Genomic DNA, 22,460 nt, shown 5'->3' on the forward strand with positions numbered 1-22,460 from the left:
CGAATGACTTCTGGATCTTCGCACTTAGCCCTCTGGTAGTCGTATTTTCGCTGGAAGCGTGTCCGGAGCTCTACATGGCGCTTAACAAAGTTTGAAGCCCAACGTGACCCGACGCGTGGCGCGTCGCGTGTTGCAAGTAGTCGATTTGCCATATCTTCAACAATAGACAACTGAGGAGGGAACCCTTTAGCAGCTAAGTCAAGTATATACTGAACAAGAACTGATTCCTCTAGGTTACTTAATTTCCGTAAGTTGGCTTGGATATCGCGTCGTGAAGGTACGCCTTGTAAACGGTGACGTAGCTTGCGGTGGTCTACGGAATAGATCCTAGCTGCAACTCGAAGGCGCAAATTTGGGTCGCTTTGCATAACTTGGATAGCTAGCACTAATTTGCTTTCATCATTTTTATGGCGCATGTTTTGTTGTGGAGGAATTTAACATTTAGTTGGGGGGGTTGGTCACCGCATGATTTTGGCACTTTCGCTTGTTTGGCACTTTCGTTATAAATGCACGTTAACGTTATATATAATATACATCTGCAATCAACATTTTAATTACCAACACCATCTCACCAATATCCAACTCCACGCCAACCCAAACGCTAACCCAGCCCCCCTTTACACCCGTCCATTCTCCCCACCCTCCACGTTTCTCCTCCTCCTCCCCAACCTCCCCCTCAGCTTCCCCCTCCCCCCAAGCCCAACCGCCAACTCCTCCAACGACAAACTCGATACCACCCACCTCCCCCTCTCCTTCCCCCCATCCACGCCCTTCGCCGCACTCCCTCTCGGCCCCTGCACCTCCGGGATCCACGCCCACGCCACGAGCGCTCCAATCCCCATCAGCGGCGCAAAGGCGATCAAAAGGTACCCTAAGTGGCGAGAGTGGGGGTCGTTGATGTGCAGGGAGGGAAGGAAGGCGACGACGACTATGGAGCCGAGTTTTCCCAGAGAGGCTGAGATGCCGTGGCAGGTTGCGCGGTAGCGGGTTGGGAAGAGCTCGGCGGGGAGGATGAAGGTTAGGGTGTTTGGGCCTGGTGGGGGTGTTAGTGGGGGGTCGGGAAAGAGGACTTTCAGAGGGGGGAGGAAGGTAAGGTTGAGAAAAGGGGCCCCGTATGGGGAGAATGTGAAGGGAAAGAGAAAGGGAAAAAGGGAACGGAAAAAACGTACCAAGATTAAACAACAACTGCACCAACACATAAAGCGTAATAACAAGGGCATGCAAATCCGTATCCACAGCCCTAAAATAACTCCCCCCAATAACTGCAAACAGCACCCCCATCCCCGCAAAACTCCACACCAACCACGCCCTCCTCGGCACATAATTAATCGCCTTAATCAGCACCGCGCTCCCCACCAACGACCCCGCCGCATCCGTAATAATCGCCCTCACCCCATCCAGCCTCAGCGTCTCATAGATCCCTATCCCCACATCCGCCGGGTTTGCCCAGCTCGGAATCAACTCCTCCACCACCTCGACGCGTTTAGAAGACCAGAGACGAGCGATGGTGCGTGGGTTGTTGATACCGAGGCCGTAGAAGGCGAGGTCGAGGAGGAACCAGGTCAGGGCTGTGCCGGCGAGGGTGCGGTAGTTGCCTTCGGTCCAGAAGTAGCGTTTGAGTTCGGCGTAGGAGAAGGGGTTGGGGTGCGTGGGGGAGGTGGTGGATGTTGAGCCGGCGTCGTATTCGTCGTCGTCGTCCGGGGGGGCGGTGGCGTGGGTGCTGTGCCGGACGGGGCCACCGCCGCTGAAGTCGATGATGTCCATGCTACCGTCTGAGACGGCGGATGCGGCGTCATCGTCGTCGTCGTAGTGTGCGCGCGGAAGAGGGCGGAGGCCTGGCGTGCCGTCTTCGAGACCGAGGCCGTTGGGGCGGCTGCTGTCATCGTCGGCGGTGGGAAAGGAGGCGCCTGGCTGGCGGAGGTATTGCTCTGTGTCTCTGAGGGCGCGGGCGCCGTCTTGGTCGACGTCCAGGGTGTAGCGAGGGGATTCGGGGATGGTGAGACGGAAGCCGATGGCGATTAGGGCGGGGATGGCGCCGACGCCGATGACCCAGCGCCAGATGCTGTCGACGATCTTTTTGGCGGCTTCGTCGTCGTCTTGCATCAGGTGCAGGCCGCCGGCGCGGCCGACGGTGAGGAGGACGATGAGGCCGACGAGGGAGGCCATTAGTTGGCCGATGGGTTGCATGATGAAGACGGCGGCCATCATGCGGGCCCGGGATTGGCGGGCGGCGAATCTGGGGAGGTTAGTTTTGGTTTGGCGGTGAATTTGGGTTTATTTGCGCCTCTGGAAACTTACTCTGCTGTGATGACAGCACTTAGGGGGTACTCGGCCCCTATGCCTACCCCCACGAAAAACCGCCAGAACATCATCCATGACAGGATGGACATGGAGTCATTATACCCCGCCGAGCTCTGCGCGACGCCAAGGGTGCCAAAGATGACGACAATCAGCTCGAAGCCATATAATTTCCTACGCCCATATCTATCGGCGAGGAATCCGAAGATCAGCTGCCCGAGACACGAGCCGACTAGCGTGATAATGTTGATCTTGCCCTCTCTGCCGGAGTTGTCATCAGGCCAGTAGACGAAGGCCAGACACGGGAGAATGACATTTGTAGCGAATAAGTTGTATGAGTCGGTGAAGAAGCCCGAGGCGGCCACAGCCCACACCTGCCAGTCAAAACCGTTGTTATCGATATCACGACAGATCTGCTCTCTCTTGTCGTCGTTGGTCTGGGGAAAATTCGTCAGAGGCGCGTTCGCGGTAGACGCTCAGCAGCGGAGTCACTCACCGTGTGGTGCCGGCCAACGTCGGTGGGATTGATCCAGACACGCATTGGGAAGATGGAGTTGGGGGTTTAGAATGCCTAGGAGGCTACATGATAGAGATGAAGGGCGAGCAATGGGCGGGCATGCGACAGATAATATGAGGCCATGAGACGAGGGCATGTGGGGAAAAGGACGTTCACGGAGCCTTGGACTTGGCAGGGCTCTCTCGGATGGTCATAGCAGGTGCCGGGGCATAAAATCATGGAGTTGGGGGGTCGGCACGATGAGGCTGGGAACGGAGGATATGGTGTCGGGAGGAGATGTATGGGGAGAGGGAAGTGAAGTAAGCTAAGTTGTGAGTGATATAATGAGAGGCGTACGTAACTGGCGCCGACCGGTGTGTTGGGAGGAGAGGAAAAGGGGGGCGGGAAGGACAGGGAGAAAGACAGAAGAGAGATGGAAGCAGGCAAAGAAAGAGAGATCTATCGTGGATAGCATGGGTGGCTGAGATGGCTGGGATAGTTGCTGGTATGATAGCTAAGCCTCAATTCCCAGAGACGACTTGATATGGAGTAGTGCGTAGAGAAGGGGCGGCTGAGTCGTCGGAGTGGTGTCCTCCTTGTCGACGGCGCATAGGGTGTACATGGTCAGAGGAGAGATATTACATACATCTATATGGTAAATGACATATATTTATATGGTAATTGACATACATTTATATGGTAAATGCGTAGGAAAGCCGTGTACTGTGGATGATAATATCCATGCTTTCGGTGTGCAGATGAGGCCGGACGAGAAATGAGACGTCAGAAACGAGCTTCCAAAGTATCCCTTCATACAGATATGTGTGATGGGATACTTCTACTGTCAGCGTGCGAACCCCTGGTCGCTCGTGCCGCCGCCCCTGCCCGCCCTTGCCAAAGCTTAAATCCACTCACAGCATCGCATCCACCCACGTTCCCGCCGCCGTGTCCTGTGATAGGTCCGTTCTCACTTCGCTAACACTCTTTGATACTGTACTGGTCGTCGTCGTCGTCGTCGTGCTAGAGATGATAGCACCGCTGCAACTCTCCTAATAATCTCTCAATAGTCTCTCCCTCAGCCACAATTCTAGCGCCACATACGCTGCACGAACCAAGGCCATCATCACTCGTCATTACACTTTCCTCCTTGCCGCTTGCGCTACTGCATACCTTCCCTTCCCTTCCCTTCCCTTCCCATCTCCCAACACACTAACTTACAGACCTAGACCAGGCCAGGAAACAAGGGGATATCTCCCCTCCCCCTCCACTCCATGTTATGGTTATGCCCATCTGACGATCACTCAGCCTTCCCGATTCCCGAGGCCACTTGCCAGTCCCTCCCTGAGACCCTGAGTCCCCAACTATGGGAATTGACTCCTTCCCACGAGACATTTCCGTGGGATAGAACACACTACTGTACTCACTGTACTCTCCTGCCTGCATTATCTGCACGACCACCTGCCCTAACGTAGGTCCCGCCACCACGGCCGCGTCCGTCCTGTCGCAAAATCGCCGAGCCACTTACTCGCTGCCTACCTGCCTGTCTCCCGTCCCTCCCTCCAAATCTGTGCTCGGGCCCCTGTTGCGCACCATAGCTGCCATGCGATGTCCTGACCCGTCGTCCCCTCTGTACCAAGAGAAAGGGGAAAGGGTACAACCAGAGAATTCAGGACACGTCCCCAGCCCCCGACCACCCTACTCTACTACTGGCTGGGCTGGGGAGCCGGGCAGTACAGTACTTTGTCCCATATGCGCCTCCCAGACACTCACCATCACCCCCCCCCAACATCCCACACGTCCCTTCCCTTCCCTTCCCTTCCCTTTCCCTCACCCAACCGCCCACGTCAACCCCCCCCCCCCCTTCACCTCCCAAGTTGCCAAGTTCCCGCTCTCCATAGCCCTACGTGGATAAATATCCATTTGGGCCTTCCATCTCATGTTTTTCAGAACTTATTCCCGCCATACTATAACTCCACTCACTTGTTCGTGATCACCCTCGGACCGCATGAACTGTATGCGGTTCGGAGAGTCATCATGATGCCGTGCACGCGACTGCGTTATCGGCTTATACTCTTTGACCTCGTCCACTTCTGATAACTGAAAAAAAAAAAAAAAAAAACGGAGGCCTCGTGCCCTCCCAAAGATGGCCGCCCCAGGCTTCTCCGTCAATGAGCTGATCAGTGCCGCCATTCAGATTAAAAATGTCTATGGTGCCTTCTTTGACAAGCACTCGAACTCGGCGACGCAGTATGAGGACCTGATCCACGAGATTACGTCCTTTGCAGAGATTGTGGAAATGAACCGGGAGGCCTTTGAGCGAGCTGGGCTGCGTTATGCGCAGTATGAAGCGATCTACAAAACTCTAAGTAGAGGCTACGATTTTCTGAAAAAGAACAAGCCCATATTGTCGAACAAGATGACTCCAGAGGCGATGTGGAAGATTGCCAAGTTTCAGTATAGCCAAGACTACGTTCAAGGACTAAAGGAGACGATCCGGGCCCATAAGGCGGACCTAACAGCCCAATCTGTCCTTCATATACTGTAAGCCCTCCACTGTTTTGCTTATGTTCATATAACTAACAACCCACAGGAACAAAACTACAACAGAACCACAGGCTGAAGAGGTAGCCGTACCTGATAAGCGGCGGGGAACCATCAACAACTCGACCTATCCCGTCTCGGAAACCCTGGATGGCCTTCCGATTCCAAACCTACCCACTCCAGATAGCGCGATAATCAATAACAAATACCAATACCAATATATGACGGTCCCCGTGAGTACTAACAGAAGCTCTCCGAGCAGAACCCCTCCCAGCAGGAGCCTAGAAAAGGCCGGGTTCTATCACGACAGCCAGACTCTATCTCCGCACCGGGCTCCATCGTCTGGACCGAGCCCACAGAACAGCCCCGAGCTCTCGACAGCCGACACTATCAGTAGCTCCATCAGTCCACGTAGCAGCCCTGTCCCTCCGACATCGAGCCGCCTATCTAGCATTGCATCACCGCAGCTCTCCTCATGCCCCGAGATGATTCTGCCACAGCCTGCGTTAGATTACGTCGTTGCTGAGGTGTAGGTTTACTCTCTCCCTCCTCTGAGTTGATTTCTAACTGCAGACAGATTTTTTGGGTCAAAAAAAATCGATATCAGGCGCAAGCCAGCTGGAAGGCCCTCTACATCACCAACATCACCAGGCCGCGAGCTCGTCATCATCAACGAGGAGAACAAAGAGCGCCTAAAGCACCGAAGTAAGTATATCAAGTCCCCCTATTATTCAGTCAACTAACCACTCTAACAGTCAAGCTCGGGTCGACACAGCGCTGCTATCCATACACCTGGAACAGCGGAAACCACCCCACTCTAGAGGTGACCTTCACCCAAGGTAGCCACTCCCTGTATTTCAAAGGCAAGCCACAAGAGCTCGGACCGGCCATCCCACGCTACGTCTTTTCCAACCTCGCCGACTTCACCGAGTTCCAGTCCGCCGTGCGCAACAAGTTCTTTCTTGGTGCCTTCGCTGTGAACAAGATCTCCTCCGAGACGTCCCGAAAAAATGGTGACGCAACGTACCAGCACCTTAAGATCTGGCGTGATAAGGAGACGGGACAGTGCTCGCTCTCTTTTTATGGTAGTTCTTTGGAGAAGGCGAGAGATTTAGATTTCCCGTTCAAGTATATCAAGAAGGAGCCCGAAAAGACGAAGCGCAGTGAGGAACTCATCCTCCGCTTTGATCCGCTCCCGTGGAGTCAGCTCCGAACTACATCTCCATCGATCAGTCAGGGGTATTTCAGCTCACCGTCTGAGTCTGAATACACCAGCAACAACATCTTCAGCACCATTACCACAGACCGCACGGCGTCGACAGGTATGGTCCCTCTTTTTTGTTTTGTTTATCTGCTCCTGTCCCTCCCCTGAGATCCAGCTAACCCCCTCCATCATAGGCTTCTTTAGCCGCCGCTCCACAGCCGCCTCGTCCACAACAGCCGCCACGAGCTTCGCCACCATCACGCCCGGCTCGCGCGCCCCGTCCTTCGGTAGCCAGCACTCCGACAGCGGACACTCCATTACTAGCGAGCGGCCGACGACGTCGTCGATGGAAGATCTGGCGCGGAAGATGAAGTTTCTCAAGATTACATTTCCTGATGCTGCTGGTGCGTCCCCCCCAGCCTTTCCCCCCATCCCTTGATGACAAGGTTGTACAGACCAGAAACTAACCCACAACAGAAGCAACCCGCTTCCGCACCGCCTACAAAGCAGCCATAGACGACACCCCCTCCCTCCCCATCGACTTCACCCGCGTCGACTGGCGCGGCTACCCCCACCCCACCGCACGCCTCACCTCGATAAGCGCACCCGCTGCCGTTAAGGGCATGTATACCGCGGAACTCGAAGGCACGAGACCCCGAGTTAGTGGTAGTGCATACACCGTTGAGATGGAGGGTGACGGGAGGTTTCCAGCAGAGATGGGAGGAGGCGGGGAGTTTGCGGTGGAGATGAGTGGGACGAATAATTACCCCGTTGAGATGGGGGAGGCTGGCGCTTATGCGGTGGAGATGGGGGGGGGAGGACAGTATCCGGTCGAGATGGGGGAGGGGGAGTATACGGGGGGGATGTATTCTGCTGAGATGAGGGGGACGCCGGATCTTTGGTAAAGAAGGGATGGTATTGGTAGTAAATGATATTATTTGGGTTGGGCGTATGGATGATGGGTTTTGGGGACGGGGGAGGGATAAAATGGGTGTATGGTAGAGGGGGTAGTAGTATGGGGATATAATACATAAGGTTTACCGTATCTCACGTGGAACCACTTGGTCGGGGTGTGGGTTTGGGAATTTGTATAATCTGGAGCAAAGGGGGTGGACAACGAAGGGAAGGGTGATGTTTTCGATCTCGAATAATGAACTTCACTCGAGTGATAAATTTGGCCCACTTATAAGCGCTTACAACAACGACTCTATATAACCCGTCTTCCTCCTCTGACAACAACATTGGAGACCAAGATCACCACACGTCCGATAGTAAGTTTGAATTTGTTATATCTATTTAAATTTCACATACTGATATTGACAGCGGTGGACAACCCCGTGCTTGCTACCATGGACCTATTTCGTGCCACTATCGCCAGGCTTGAAAGGGCTAAGATCGCCAAAACGTGGGCTTCTCTGAAGATAGATGCTGGACTTGCATACGATCTGGTGAGACGCTCTTTCTGGTATCGATTGAGCCACACTAACACATTGAACAGAGAGCAGAGAGCAGAGAGCCCAGCGCCTGAGTTCATCTCGATGGGAATTTATGTCGACCGCCGCAACCAGCCCCAGGCAGGAGATATCTTCGAACTCGATGATACGTTGATCCCTGTACCAGATGTCTTCCTAAAGCTGGCAAAGGCTACAGAGCTATGGTATCATTGTATGCCACTTTATGGGATTGCAAACTGCCTCACCAAGGATGTCGGTCTACGTGGATTCAAATTTGAGTTTTTTTAAGATGAAGATAAAAGAACACGTCTCGTCGGTCTCTCAAGCCACCCTGGGTCGCGGGTTTCTCCTTTCATGCACGATTACAGTGTGCAGCGAATCGTGATTCGGCATGATTCACCCCGAATCAGATTCGATTCATGATCTGATTCGGGCTATTTCTTGATGATTCGAATCATGATTCGGCAAGTATTTGAATGATCCGAATACTTGCCAAGATGTCTAAGATGTCCAAGCGTCTAGCGGTGAGGACTTACTGTCGTCCTCAATATATAGCTTTTTAGATTGACATTTAATACATTCAATCATTACAATTATCATCATTATGAGTGATTCCGAGTTGTCTGACGCCCCTGAGGATCTTGACGATCATGTTATTTATGAAGATAACAGTAATGATGGAGTATTCTCATCGTCTTCGCTATCATTACCACAAAGCAGTACCGCAACACTACAGCTACCAGTCACTCATTCTGCTCTTTTTACAAAGAATCTATATTCTCGTACTATCTTAAGAGGCTCTCCTAATAAGATGCAATATGCTTGTACGCAAGAAGGCTGTTCATATATGCCTGAAGCTAAACCGGTATCGCAAAATACAACAAGCAATTTATGGAGACATATTGAACTAAAGCATCCAACTATCTTTGAAGCGTCTTCAAAATCTACTCGAAAACTTCAGAATAAAGACAATATCCACCCTCAGAACCGTGCATCTTTGTCTAGATTCTTCAAGCCAAATCCTCATGGTACAACTCCAGTGTCAGGCACCATCCGAGAATTGTTACTTGCATTCATCATTATGAATAATCTACCAATGAGACTGGTAGATAAATTCTCATTCCGGCAGCTAGTGCATTACCTCAATCCTTCAGTCTTGAGTATTTCTTCAACGTCTTTGAAAAGGGACCTACACAGGCAATTTTGCTATCATCGAGGGCAGCTACAACTGGAACTGCATAATCATATTAAAGCAGGTGGGCGATTATCACTTACGACTGATGCTTGGACTGCTATAAATGGAACAGATCATGCTGCTGTTACCGTACACTGGATATCAAAAGATTGGGTCCAACATTCAAGAATCCTAGATGTGATAAATCTACTTGAACCTATTCATTCTGGCGAATACCTAGCTCAGCAATTACTCTCAGTTACAGATGATTTCAAAATTACACATGGAGTCTTTACTATCACAAGAGACAATGCGTCAAATAATACAGCAATGCTCAACCAATACGAATCAAGAGCAGCAGATGTTCCAACAACAACAAATCAGCCATGGAGCTTTACTGTTAAAGATGGCGATGTACGATGTATGGCACATATTATAAATCTAGCTGTTCAAGCAGCTCTTATGACGATGAAAGCTGTACCATCAGAAGAGCTTGAGAGCTATCGAGTTCAAGAGGGTTTAGCTTATACTCGGATTAATGCTATCTATTCCGAAAAAGAAGAAGTTGTTAACGCTTTAACAAAGCTCTGCAAGCACATCTATGTGTTTAGGAATCGTCGAGGGTGGAAGGATAGTCTTCGTTCTCATGCTATAGCCACTGGAATCAAGCCTGTTACTCTTACAATTGATATGCCAGTACGATGGAACTCAACATATCATATGCTTCAAAATGCATTGTCAATGGAGGCACCAATCGCAGCCCTTTGTGCATCACAGACTCTTGATATAAGCATGCGTGATATCCAGATTTCTTCAAAAGAATGGGAATTACTTCATGCTCTTGCAGAGTTCTTTGAGATTTTTAAGCGTATCTCAGAAAAGGTGGAAGCAGATGGGTATCCAACACTTAACTACTGTGTTCCATATTATCTACGACTGATGGATAAAATTAAGAAGATCAAGAAGACTGTTAAGCATACATGTATCAACGAAGCTTGTACTGCTGCATTCAACAAATTGGACGACTATTTCTCACTTGCAACAAGCCAACGGTCAAGCCATTCAACAGTTGCAACATATGTGATCCTCGGTTTAATTTTAGTATATTTGACTTCTATTTGCCTGAAAGCTTTTATAACACAAGCAAAGAACGAGCAAGAGCACAGTTTGCAGCTTGTTATCACAAGTATAAAACACGGGACAATGATATTCGAGCAAAGGAAATGGATGCTATGCTTGATAATGAGGATGAGGATATACCTCAAGAAGTGGACTCCGAGGATGAGATGTTTAAGCATCGAAAGCCTATACTTCAAGAGGTTGAATGGAGACGGTGGCTTAATGAGCCAGGAGTTGATAAGCCTGAGACTAATATCTTTAAATATTGGCAAGCAAAGCAGTATCAGTATCCAATAATTGCACAAATAGCTCGAGACTATTTAGCAATTCAGCAACATCAGCAGCATCAGAACGGGTCTTTAGCCAAGGAGCTGACATTGTCACAAAGAAAAGGAATAGACTATTGCCTTCAACAATTAGATATTTACTATGTCTACGGGATTGGGGGATAATTGTCGATGATGAGGATGTCGAAGATGAGGATGTCGAAGATGCAAGTGAACATATAGGTTAGGCATAGTTAAATATTTTCCATAGTTTTCAATATTCTATACACTCTATTTAAGCCTCAAAGATTCGAATCATGACTCGAATTAGATTCGAGTCATGATTCGGCGAATACCTCAAAAATATGAATGAATCACCAAATCGCCGAATCGTATTCGGGAGGTGATTCGCCGCACACTGCACGATTATGGAAGAAGCTATGAAGAATAATTCTACGACGCAATGAGACAAGCTAGCAAGGCCCAACGAGTCCAGGTAGTTGATAGACTCATCGAACCACGCCATATCTTCTACTTGTTCAGAAATCAATTCATGGCCGTCTCGTTCCATTTCATTTTCCACGATCGAGTTCGCCTGGATCCTACTGAAGAAGCCCTTCGCAGGACCTTCGGAAGTTTCTACGCTACATTACCGCTCATATGATCTATGACTTTCTCAGATACTGCATCTCTGCTGGAGATGGCAAGGAAGAATCCCCGATTCAACGAAGTGGGACTGGACGATCTTCTGTTCGGATCAGTTATCGCTCCCCTTCTCCGGTCCTGAGTGTGACATCAGCAAGTCTCTGAGAAGGCTCCCGCATCGCCTGGTTTTGAGGTCGTGGCATTGAGGCGGGCAGGGGGGAAGAGGAGGAAGGAGATAGATGAAGAGGAAGGGTATGGTGACTGGGTTGCTAGGATGAGCTTGCGTGCAAACGTCATTTCGTCCAACAGCTGGAGTGACTGGGACGTCTGATTTGCAATTTGTGGAGTTAATGCAGCGGACTCGTGTTCGTCCTGGCTTTAGTCATAAGTTCGCATGGGCCGCACTCCTTTATGGAAAATGAGTTGAAAATGGTATGGCTGTCCAGTCTCATAACTACAATGGAAGATCTGAGAAAGAACGCCTGGAGCCCATAAACACTGATACCACTTTCAGTCAGTCTAATCAATCATCTCATATTCTGTCTTTGCAAAGCCATCTAAACTCCCCGCCTACCCCAAACGCCCATTCCCCAACCCAATCGACCCTTACCACCCTACCTCATCGCCCCAAAATCCAACTTCCTCGCCACCGCCGGCCGATCCTCACTCCCCACCACCCCGGCCCCCCTCCCCATATCCTTCCCCACCGCTTTCCCCCCCCCCCTTTCCTCGGCAAATCCTCCTTCCTCGTCGGCCTCGGCTCGCAGCTCCACCACGGATGCTCCAGCACCGCCTGCGCCGTGATCCGCGCCCTGGGGTCCAACACCAGCATCGCCATCAGGAGATCCACGCCCTCCTGTCCCGCCGTCCCAAAGGTCCCGAGGTAGGTTTCGCGGCCCCTGACTGGGTTTGGTGGCTCGGGGACGGTGTATTCGGGGAGTTTGCCGACGCCGGGCCATACTTCTTCTGTTGGCGTTCCGATCGCTTGGCAGATCAGGCTGATCTGGTGCACTTCCGTGTCTCCAGCCAGGTACGGCGTGCGGATCAGGAGCTCCGCGAACACCAGCCCGACAGCCCAGATATCGACGGCACCGGAGTAGTGGCGCGCGCCGAAGAGGAGCTCCGGGGGCCGGTACCAGCGCGTGATGACGTTGCTGGTCATTTGCTTATAGGGATCCGCAAATGCGCGGGCGAGACCAAAATCCGCAAGCTTGACCATCCCATCGGCGGCGATCAGCAAGTTATTAGGCTTGATATCGCGATGCAGCACCGCATTGGCGTGGCAGAACCACACAGCGCGACTGAGCATGCCCATCCAAGCCTTGATATCTGCTGCACCATATCGCACTCCCTCGACGTCTTTGATGAGCATCTCCAGATCGCCGAGGGGGAGGAACTCGAGGACGAGGTTGAGGTTCTGGTCGCGCGAGGAGAAGACGGAGTGCAGTGTTATGATGTTGGGATGGGAGAGCTCTTGGAGGTGCTTGAGTTCGCGCACGGCGTCGGGGGCAAGCCCTTCGGTGTACTCGGCTTGGATTTTGATCTTCTTGATCGCGACGAAGTGCGTGGGGTCGCTGCGGAGGGTGCCTAGGTAGACGTTTGCGTAGGTTCCTTCTCCGAGTTTCTTTCCTGGTGGGGGGTTAGCTATTGTCTAGGAGGCTAGGTGGGGAGGGGGGTGCGGGACCTTTGATGTATTTCGCCTTCTCTTTCATGTTCAACTGCTCGGCCAGATCTGGCGCAGCTTCGGGAATCGGCGACGCATTTACTGAGCTGTTCTGGGCCTTCGCGGCTGCAAAGAGCTTTGATCTTGCCCCAGCTGGACTCCTGCCTTGGTCTGCGCCGGGCGCGCCTACAATCAGCGGGGACAACGCCATATCGGCCTTGTGTTGGTTGTAGCTCTAATTGCTGATATCGTCGTCCCTTCAGGCGTACATAACATGCAAGCCTTCAAGTCAACACAATAACATCAAGATTAAGGTCATCAAACCGCGAACGTGGAACGTTGAACTCGCCCCAACTTTTCCGCCTCGTCGTCTCCCATTCGCCAGGCTCCTCCCGGATACACAAGGCTGACAACCACGCGACCCAGTTTTTCCGCTCCCTCAGGTCCGTGCCAGCTTATGTAAGCAACCGACCAAAAACAGCAACGCCGAGCGTACTCGTACTTTGGGTCAATAATTGTCGTAACGCATGGGGAAGTCGAACATATGGGGTAGTCGGACAAAAAATTTATTCTACTCTAGTTGACCTAGTCCTACGTGCCACACACTCCTTCAATTCCAATTCTGAGTCGCTTGAATCATTCTCTACCTCTTCCTCTTCAACTTCCTCTTCTACCTAACGTGCATGTATAACGAAAGTGCCAAACAAGCGAAAGTGCCAAAATATCGCGACTACCCCATAAGAATTGCGATAAATCCACCACAACAATATAAATTAATTAAAACTACTCGGAGTCCTCTTCCTCAGACCTGTCTATTACAATCTGACAAGTGCGCGCATTGTGTCCAGTCTCACCACACTTGCCACAGCGACGTGCATGGGTTTCTTCCCTTGGCTTCCGACCACTACTTGCCCTTATTTCTTGCTCTACTTGCTGCACAACGTCCCTCTCGTCCTGTAGCTCCTGTGCTACCTGTTGACTAAGTGATCCTCCTTGCTGTAGTCGTGTTTTTTTAGCTCTCCGGCGCTTGCTTAGCACTTCATTTGCCTGTCACAGGTTTTGGTTCTCTGCTTTTAACAATGCTAATTGATGCATTATTTGCGATGCACCCTTTGTAAACTGGTCAACAGCTGCATAGATTGAGGTTGGAGAGCTATTTTGATGATGCGCAATTCAGTTTTTAATGAAAGTAGACTGTGATACAGCTTCAGTTGGGTTATTTGGTGTCTGAGAAACTGTCATACTGACATTCGTTGCACTCAGTTTGCTATCAAACTCAAGAGCAAACTTAGAAATCTCCTCCTCAAACCTACAAGTCACCATACATATCTGGGCTTATCACACCAACAACAGAAGCAATACTACTCAACGATTGCTGAAAACTCTTCTACTACATCTGTTTATGCTACATACATCACGGCATATCATTTGGACACTCATTGAACAAGTTATTAAGAAAATCTCCTCCTTAAGGGGGTGGGCCAATACTACCACATGGCATATCTCTACCAACTAGAGGCCTAGGAACATGAACGATAGCTCTAGAAGCTTCTACAACCCTCTATGATTCATTACACGTCATCGCTCCTTAGTTACCCACAAGATTGGTTAAGTTATGACATAATTTGTCTATAGGTACTCTGACCTTGGACCTCCTTTTCACTTCCTATAGGCTAGGAACCCAAGAGATGGTTCTATGGGATTCTCTTACGTTCACTACATGATTAGCAAGCTAGTTGTGGGTCGCACTTGATTTCTAATACATTTACCAAGCCTGGTTAGTCATGGAAAGTCATGGAAAATAAGAGAACTACACTCCTTTGGCATAAATAGGATTGCCCTTTCCTTAAGAAAGGGCAAGCAGGCAATACAGTAAATCGACTAGCACATACTTCGACGTCTTTTCCAAGCTTCCAAGCATTGATCTTGTTATTCTCTGTTTTTGAAAAGTCAGTGAGGTGCTAACCTCTGACTTACCCCTGAGTTCTCAGACTCAACATTTGTTGCAGCTTGTCTAAACCACTTCACCACATCATACACCTGATTGCTGCGTTGTGGAATAGTCTAAGCTACAACCCTTTGGCTCTGTTTCCTAAGACAGTGTGTTGTCTTAGTAAATTCATCCCTTCCTTGGGTGGCTAGATTCTCACATCTGGTGCACCCACCATTACACCTTGCCTGCTTCAAGCTTCAACTATTTCTATAGCAGCACTTCGATACTACAATGGAGGACGACCAAGCTCCTACAACTACTGCTGAACAGCAGATGCAACAACTGTTTGCCTTTATACAAACTATAGCAAACAAACTTGAGAATTTGGAAAACACCTTTCAAGCCAACACTTCAGCAACACAATCTTCAACTCAGACACATCATACAGAGCTTCCCACAGCTCCTCTGGCTATTTCGAGTACCCCAGGTGCACTTCCTAAAGTGCAAACACCAGATTTATACCATGGAGACAGGAGGAAGTTGAAGGGATTTCTTATGCAACTGGACATCTACTTCACCCTCAGGCCTCATCAGTTCACCTCAGACATTCAGAAGATCTATTTCGCTGCCAGCTACCTCCGTGGATCTGCATTCAACTTCTTTGAGCCATATCTTAGAAGACTTAGTGGCAACAACCAAAATACCACTACACCTTTGATTACCTCTTATGACCAGTTTCAAGAGGAACTTACCAGGACCTTTGGAGACATCAACGAAACTGCTACAGCAGAAAGAGAGCTACAGAAGCTATGTCAAAAGACCTCTGCTGCTCAGTATACAACAGAATTTAGGAGAATCACTTCTCACTTGACTTGGAATGAAGAAGCCTTAGTCTTCACTTACTACCAAGGGCTCAAGAGCTCTATTAAGGATGAACTCAGCAAAGAAGAACGCCCTACAACACTTCAAACGCTTATAGAGAAAGCTGTCAGACTTGATGATAGGCTTTTTGAAAGAAGAAAGGAGAAGAACCAAGACTGGCATCCAACAAGAAATTTCAACAATTACACCTCTACACCAACTGCTAAGGACTCAGCACCTGAACCTATGGACTTAGACGCCTCTATAAAGAGATCTACAGCAAATCCAGCACCTCAGCCTACAGGATACCCTCAAAAACTGAAAAGGGGTAAACTTACCCCTCAAGAAAGAAAACACAGAATGGACAACAACCTTTGTTTATACTGTGGCAAAGGGGGACACAGAATTCAGGAGTGCTATTCAGCACGGGGGAGTGCTGATTCAAAACATATAGCAGCCTCAGACACAGTCACAACTGCTATTCCTGAAAAACTTGAAAAATCCCTAGCAGGCACAACTTCAACTGAGACTATAACTTCTCCCCTAGACAACAAAGATGTGTCGATGGTGCTTTCTCAGAGTCTCACACACCTGTTAATCCCTATTCAACTCCATTTCAAACAACAGGTGTTGTCTACAAGGGCTATGATAGACTCAGGGGCAACAGGCAACTTTATATCTCAAGACCTCATCTTGACACACCAGTTACCTACAATTCCCAAACGCACTCCAGAGTTGCTCCGAGTCATTGATGGAACTCCTATCAGTTCAGGTTCCATTACCTGCAACACCCCAGTACTCAAACTTGAGATTCCCCTAGGAAAATCAACATTTTCAGACACCATCTCTTTAGATGTTATACCAATGAAGTACCCAGTTATCCTAGGTCTTCCATGGCTTCAAAGGCATGATCCAACTATCAATTGGAAGCATTTATCGCTTGGGTTTAGCTCAAATCCTGAGCTCAATACTGAAAAAACCCTTCAAGCCTCAGTTACCCCTATTCAGGTCCAAGACTCAAACTTGTCCCAGATCAAGGATTTTGACCAAACTATGGACGATATATCATCTCTGATATGGGTGAAACCTTTCCAACCTGTCCTGGAGATAGCAGCTACTTCAGATTTGGAGAAATCATCTCAGGAGGTCATTTTGCCTTTAGCATACCAAGACTACCAACATCTTTTTGACAAGGCAAAGGCATCAATTCTGCCAAAGCACCAGCCTTATGACCATGAGATACCACTCGCAGAAGGCTCAATGCCTCCCTACGGCCCTATCTACTCTCTATCTGAATTAGAGCTGAAAACTCTCAGAGAATACCTAGATGAGAACCTTAGTTCTGGCTTTATCAGACCTTCTTCCTCACCAGCAGGAGCTCCCATTCTCTTTGTCAAGAAGAAAGATGGCTCCTTGCGTCTCTGTGTTGATTATAGGGGCCTTAATGCAGTCACTGTTAAAAACAGATATGCTTTACCCCTTATCCCTGAGCTCATAGATAGGCTCTCTTCAGCAAGGATCTTTACCAAGTTAGATCTCAGGGGAGCTTATAACCTGATACGCATCAAGGAAGGTGATGAGTGGAAGACAGCATTCAGAACACGCTATGGTCATTTTGAATACCAGGTAATGCCTTTTGGGCTTGCCAATGCACCTGCTTCTTTCCAAGCTCTCATGAATGATATTCTAAGACCTTACTTGGATATCTTTGTTGTTGTCTACTTAGACGACATTCTTATATACTCTTTAGATACTCAAGAGCATGTTCTACATGTTAGACAAGTCTTAGAGAAGCTATCTCAAGCACAACTCTTTTGCAAACTTGAGAAATGTCTTTTCCATATGTCTCAAGTTGATTTCTTAGGACATAGAATTTCAACAGAAGGCATTCAGATGGACCCTGAAAAGACAAAAGCAGTACAAACGTGGCCTATTCCTTCCAGCATTAAAGAGGTTCAGTCTTTCCTTGGGTTTGCCAACTATTACAGGAGGTTTATACCAAGATATACATCCTTGGCTTTACCCCTTACTCAATTACTTCACAAGGACACTTTGTATCACTGGGATAAGACACAGCAAGATGCTTTCGATGCTCTTAAAGGAGAATTTAAAGAAGGGAAAATGTTACTACACTTTAACCCCTTGAAACCTGCCACTCTTGAGACAGATGCCTCAGATTTTGCCATTTCTGGAATCTTATACCAAGCTCCAAAAGACAAACAAGAAGAGCTACAGCCTGTGGCATTTTACTCAAGAAAGCTATCAGCAGCTGAACAAAACTATCCCATTACAGACAAGGAACTGCTTGCCATAGTATGTTCTCTAAAGCATTGGAGATGCTACCTTGAAGGGGCAAACTATCCTATCACTATTTACAGTGACCATTCAAATCTCTTGACCTTTACAACCACTAAACAGCTCAATCGACGACAAGCAAGGTGGTCTGAACAACTAGGAGGTTTTGACTTTGTTATAAAACATGTCTCAGGGGCCAAGAATCAAAGAGCAGATCTCCTCTCAAGAAGACATGACTACCAAGATTCTGCTAAAACTAGCAATACAAAGGCTCTGCTAGACTCAGCAAAGCTTATAGCAGCATCTTTAAGCAACCCTAGTACTACAGAGGACTTAGGGGTAAACTTATCCCCTCAAGACCAAGTTGCCCCCATTACCTCTTCTCAGGAACCAGAGACCTTTAAAGACTATACACCCTCAGCAACACTTCTTAAAGCATTCAAAGATGCTTACAACCATGATCCCTTTGCGAAAAGAACTTTGGAATACCTCCAGAAGAAAGGTTCCTCTCTTGAGAAAGTTGGACTACAGAATTTCTCAAAAAATCAGCATGGACTTCTCTTATTCAAGAACTATATCTATGTCCCAAGGGATAAACGATTACAGCTACACCTCCTACAGCAGTTCCATGATGCTCCAGCTGCAGGGCACTTTGGCTTTGCAAAAACTTATGAACTTCTAACAAGAAAGTTCTACTGGCCTAGTCTAAGGACTACTCTTCAAGACTATATATCTTCTTGCACTACTTGCAACTTGAACAAACCTACACGGCAAAAGCCCTATGGCCTCTTGCAGCCTCTACCTATACCAGAACGCCCATGGGACTCCATATCCATTGACTTTATAGTCAAGTTGCCTCCTTCTATCCCAAAAGGGGGTGCTACCCCTTATGACTCTATCCTTGTGGTGGTAGAAAGGCTCACAAAAATGGCACACTTTGAGCCTTGCAATGAGACTATCACAGCTTCTGAACTTGCGTGGCTATTCCTCAAGGTGGTCTTTAAATATCATGGAATTCCTGGACACTGGATCTCAGATAGGGGAGCAGTTTTCACTTCAAACTTTTTTAAGGAGTTCTCTAAACTCTTAAACATGGAACAACGCTTCTCTACAGCTTATCACCCTCAAACAGATGGCCAGACAGAGAGAGTCAACTCTGTACTTGAACAATATCTAAGAATTTATACAAACTATGCTCAAGACAACTGGGCAGATCTTCTCCATCTTGCAGAATTTGCTTACAACAACACAGTCTCTAACACCACAAAAGAGACACCTTTCTATGCAAACTATGGTTATCACCCTAGGTTTGAAGTGGCAGAACTGAATTGCCCTGAAAATTTCAAAAACCCTTCTGCTACTGAAAGAATCATCTACCTTAAGGGCCTCCAGGACTATCTCAAGGTTCAAATACAGCGTGCACAAGACGAGCAGGCTCAGGCCTTTAACAGGGGGGTGGTTGCACCACAATTCAAAGTTGGTGATCAAGTCTTTTTGTCTAGAAGACATATCACAACTACTAGACCTTCAGACAAACTTGATACTAAAAGACTTGGACCTTTTAAGATCACAAGGACTATTGGCAAGAATGCTTTCGAGCTTGCATTACCACCTACTTGGACTATCCATAATGTCTTCCATGCATCTCTCTTGTCTAAGGCACAAGAAAGTTCCTTAAGACCACTTCAGTCTCCTCCACCTCCTGTTCTGATCTTGGATCAACCAGAATATGAAGTAGAGTCTATCCTTGACAAAAAGACACTTAGAGGTCAGGACTACTTCCTCGTTAAGTGGAAAGGCTATCCTACAAGTGACAACACTTGGGAGCCTAAGAGAAATCTAAAAAATGCATCTAAGCTCATTCTAGAATTTCTTTCTAAGAAAGCCAACTGGCTAAAGGGCAAGCAGACAGCCAACAAACGTCCTTAAAAGGGGGATCATGTCATACTGACATTCGTTGCACTCAGTTTGCTATCAAACTCAAGAGCAAACTTAGAAATCTCCTCCTCAAACCTACAAGTCACCATACATATCTGGGCTTATCACACCAACAACAGAAGCAATACTACTCAACGATTGCTGAAAACTCTTCTACTACATCTGTTTATGCTACATACATCACGGCATATCATTTGGACACTCATTGAACAAGTTATTAAGAAAATCTCCTCCTTAAGGGGGTGGGCCAATACTACCACATGGCATATCTCTACCAACTAGAGGCCTAGGAACATGAACGATAGCTCTAGAAGCTTCTACAACCCTCTATGATTCATTACACGTCATCGCTCCTTAGTTACCCACAAGATTGGTTAAGTTATGACATAATTTGTCTATAGGTACTCTGACCTTGGACCTCCTTTTCACTTCCTATAGGCTAGGAACCCAAGAGATGGTTCTATGGGATTCTCTTACGTTCACTACATGATTAGCAAGCTAGTTGTGGGTCGCACTTGATTTCTAATACATTTACCAAGCCTGGTTAGTCATGGAAAGTCATGGAAAATAAGAGAACTACACTCCTTTGGCATAAATAGGATTGCCCTTTCCTTAAGAAAGGGCAAGCAGGCAATACAGTAAATCGACTAGCACATACTTCGACGTCTTTTCCAAGCTTCCAAGCATTGATCTTGTTATTCTCTGTTTTTGAAAAGTCAGTGAGGTGCTAACCTCTGACTTACCCCTGAGTTCTCAGACTCAACATTTGTTGCAGCTTGTCTAAACCACTTCACCACATCATACACCTGATTGCTGCGTTGTGGAATAGTCTAAGCTACAACCCTTTGGCTCTGTTTCCTAAGACAGTGTGTTGTCTTAGTAAATTCATCCCTTCCTTGGGTGGCTAGATTCTCACATCTGGTGCACCCACCATTACAGAAACCCATGGATGAGCGGTGTTTGGGCGAGAGGTTGGAGGTGTTGGCGTCTTAAACCTAAGGTCAAGTGTAGATATTACACTCTCAGGGCTAAATGGAAGAAGCCCAGCACCTCGGAACCCTCCCTGAATATTGCTTTCTGTCATTGCAATGTTAAATGCAGCGTGGAAGGCAGGAAAGAAGTCATCCTTAGTAATGTGAATAATATGAGCCCGCATCATATCTTCAATTTGCCAACCGTAAGCTCTCTTTAATGGGCCAAAACAGCCAACATCAAGTGGTTGGAGTATATGGGAAGAGTGAGCAGGCATACAAAGTGTAATAATGTTGTGTTCTTTGCAGTACTCCTCAAACTTGTCTGAGTGGTGGCTCTCATGACCATCAAGGACTAACAAGCGATAACCACCAACACTCCGGGGCTTTGTGTGCTTCTCAAAATGCTGAATCCAATCCATACCTCTCTCGTTTGTAGTCCAGCCATTTGCAGTAACAGCGATTACCCAATCTGCTGGAAATCCGCTATTCTCATACCAAGATGCAAGGTGGTTTTTACCTGCCACAATGACAAATGGCGGCACTGCCCAACCTTGAGAACTAACGCCTTGGATTACTGTAACCCATTCCCGATTGCCAGGCTGCACCTTTTTTGCCTTTGCCCGCCCATCTGAGCTCGTTACTACCGTTGCGCTTGAGATGACGCCCATCATAAACCCAGTCTCATCAAAGTTGTAGATATCTGCATTGTTGATGCCATACTTTAGAATTGTGTTCCATACAAGCTCAAACCAGCCACGAATGACTTCTGGATCTTCGCACTTAGCCCTCTGGTAGTCGTATTTTCGCTGGAAGCGTGTCCGGAGCTCTACATGGCGCTTAACAAAGTTTGAAGCCCAACGTGACCCGACGCGTGGCGCGTCGCATGTTGCAAGTAGTCGATTTGCCATATCTTCAACAATAGACAACTGAGGAGGGAACCCTTTAGCAGCTAAGTCAAGTATATACTGAACAAGAACTGATTCCTCTAGGTTACTTAATTTCCGTAAGTTGGCTTGGATATCGCGTCGTGAAGGTACACCTTGTAAACGGTGACGTAGCTTGCAGTGGTCTATGGAATAGATCCTAGCTGCAACTCGAAGGCGCAAATTTGGGTCGCTTTGCATAGCTTGGATAGCTAGCACTAATTTGCTTTCATCATTTTATGGCGCATGTTTTGTTGTGGAGGAATTTAACATTTAGTTGGGGGGGTTGGTCGCCGCATGATTTTGGCACTTTCGCTTGTTTGGCACTTTCGTTATACATGCACGTTATTGTCTGCTTGCCCTTTCTTAAGGAAAGGGCAATCCTATTTATGCTAAAGGAGTGTAGTTCTTTCATTTTCCATGACTTTCCATGACTAACCAGGCTTAGTAACTGTAGTCAACGTAAGAGAATCCCATAGAACCATCTCCTAGGTTTCTAGCCTATAGGAAGTGAAAGGAGGTCTGTAAGGATGCCTGTCCCTCAGTGACAGAAAGGATCTGAGTCAGGCAGGTTACGGTCACATGATAAGAGTAAAGGCAGGTTAGCCGAGTCGGACCCGTTTCGGGTACTTGAGGAGATTGACCCAACGGGGGTTCCTCTCTTCATCTTTTTTGT

At 48.1% G+C, this 22,460-nt stretch overlaps 4 protein-coding genes across 4 annotated transcripts; 2 read left to right on the plus strand and 2 right to left on the minus strand.

The window, feature by feature from the left end:
• Positions 1-617: 617 nt before the first annotated feature.
• Positions 618-2,839, minus strand: VC83_02945 (uncharacterized protein; the record flags this gene model as incomplete). The annotated part of the gene is made up of 4 exons (XM_024466595.1): positions 618-1,033; positions 1,170-2,236; positions 2,299-2,735; positions 2,795-2,839. The coding sequence occupies 4 exons, from the start codon at positions 2,837-2,839 to the stop codon at positions 618-620; spliced, it is 1,965 nt and encodes a 654-aa protein (XP_024325495.1).
• Positions 2,840-4,655: 1,816 nt separating this feature from the next.
• VC83_02946 (uncharacterized protein) lies at positions 4,656-6,816 on the plus strand. The gene is made up of 4 exons (XM_024466596.1): positions 4,656-5,335; positions 5,385-5,864; positions 5,913-6,040; positions 6,091-6,816. Exons 1-4 carry the CDS (start codon positions 4,938-4,940, stop codon positions 6,705-6,707), a joined length of 1,623 nt encoding a protein of 540 aa, XP_024325492.1. The 5' UTR covers positions 4,656-4,937; the 3' UTR covers positions 6,708-6,816.
• Positions 6,817-7,888: 1,072 nt separating this feature from the next.
• VC83_02947 (uncharacterized protein) lies at positions 7,889-8,281 on the plus strand (the record flags this gene model as incomplete). The annotated part of the gene is made up of 1 exon (XM_024466597.1): positions 7,889-8,281. One exon carries the CDS (start codon positions 7,889-7,891, stop codon positions 8,279-8,281), a length of 393 nt encoding a protein of 130 aa, XP_024325493.1.
• A 3,066-nt stretch (positions 8,282-11,347) lies between these two features.
• Positions 11,348-13,184, minus strand: KIN28_1 (TFIIH complex serine/threonine-protein kinase subunit kin28; the record flags this gene model as incomplete). Its single annotated transcript, XM_024466598.1, has 3 exons — positions 12,882-13,184; positions 11,905-12,826; positions 11,348-11,573 (listed from the first exon to the last, which is right to left on the minus strand). The coding sequence occupies exons 1-3, from the start codon at positions 13,069-13,071 to the stop codon at positions 11,348-11,350; spliced, it is 1,338 nt and encodes a 445-aa protein (XP_024325499.1). The 5' UTR covers positions 13,072-13,184.
• Between the last annotated feature and the right edge of the window lie 9,276 nt (positions 13,185-22,460).

Source organism: Pseudogymnoascus destructans, assembly GCF_001641265.1.
Source record: "Pseudogymnoascus destructans isolate 20631-21 unplaced genomic scaffold scaffold_7, whole genome shotgun sequence".
NCBI classification, from domain to species: domain Eukaryota; kingdom Fungi; phylum Ascomycota; class Leotiomycetes; order Thelebolales; family Thelebolaceae; genus Pseudogymnoascus; species Pseudogymnoascus destructans.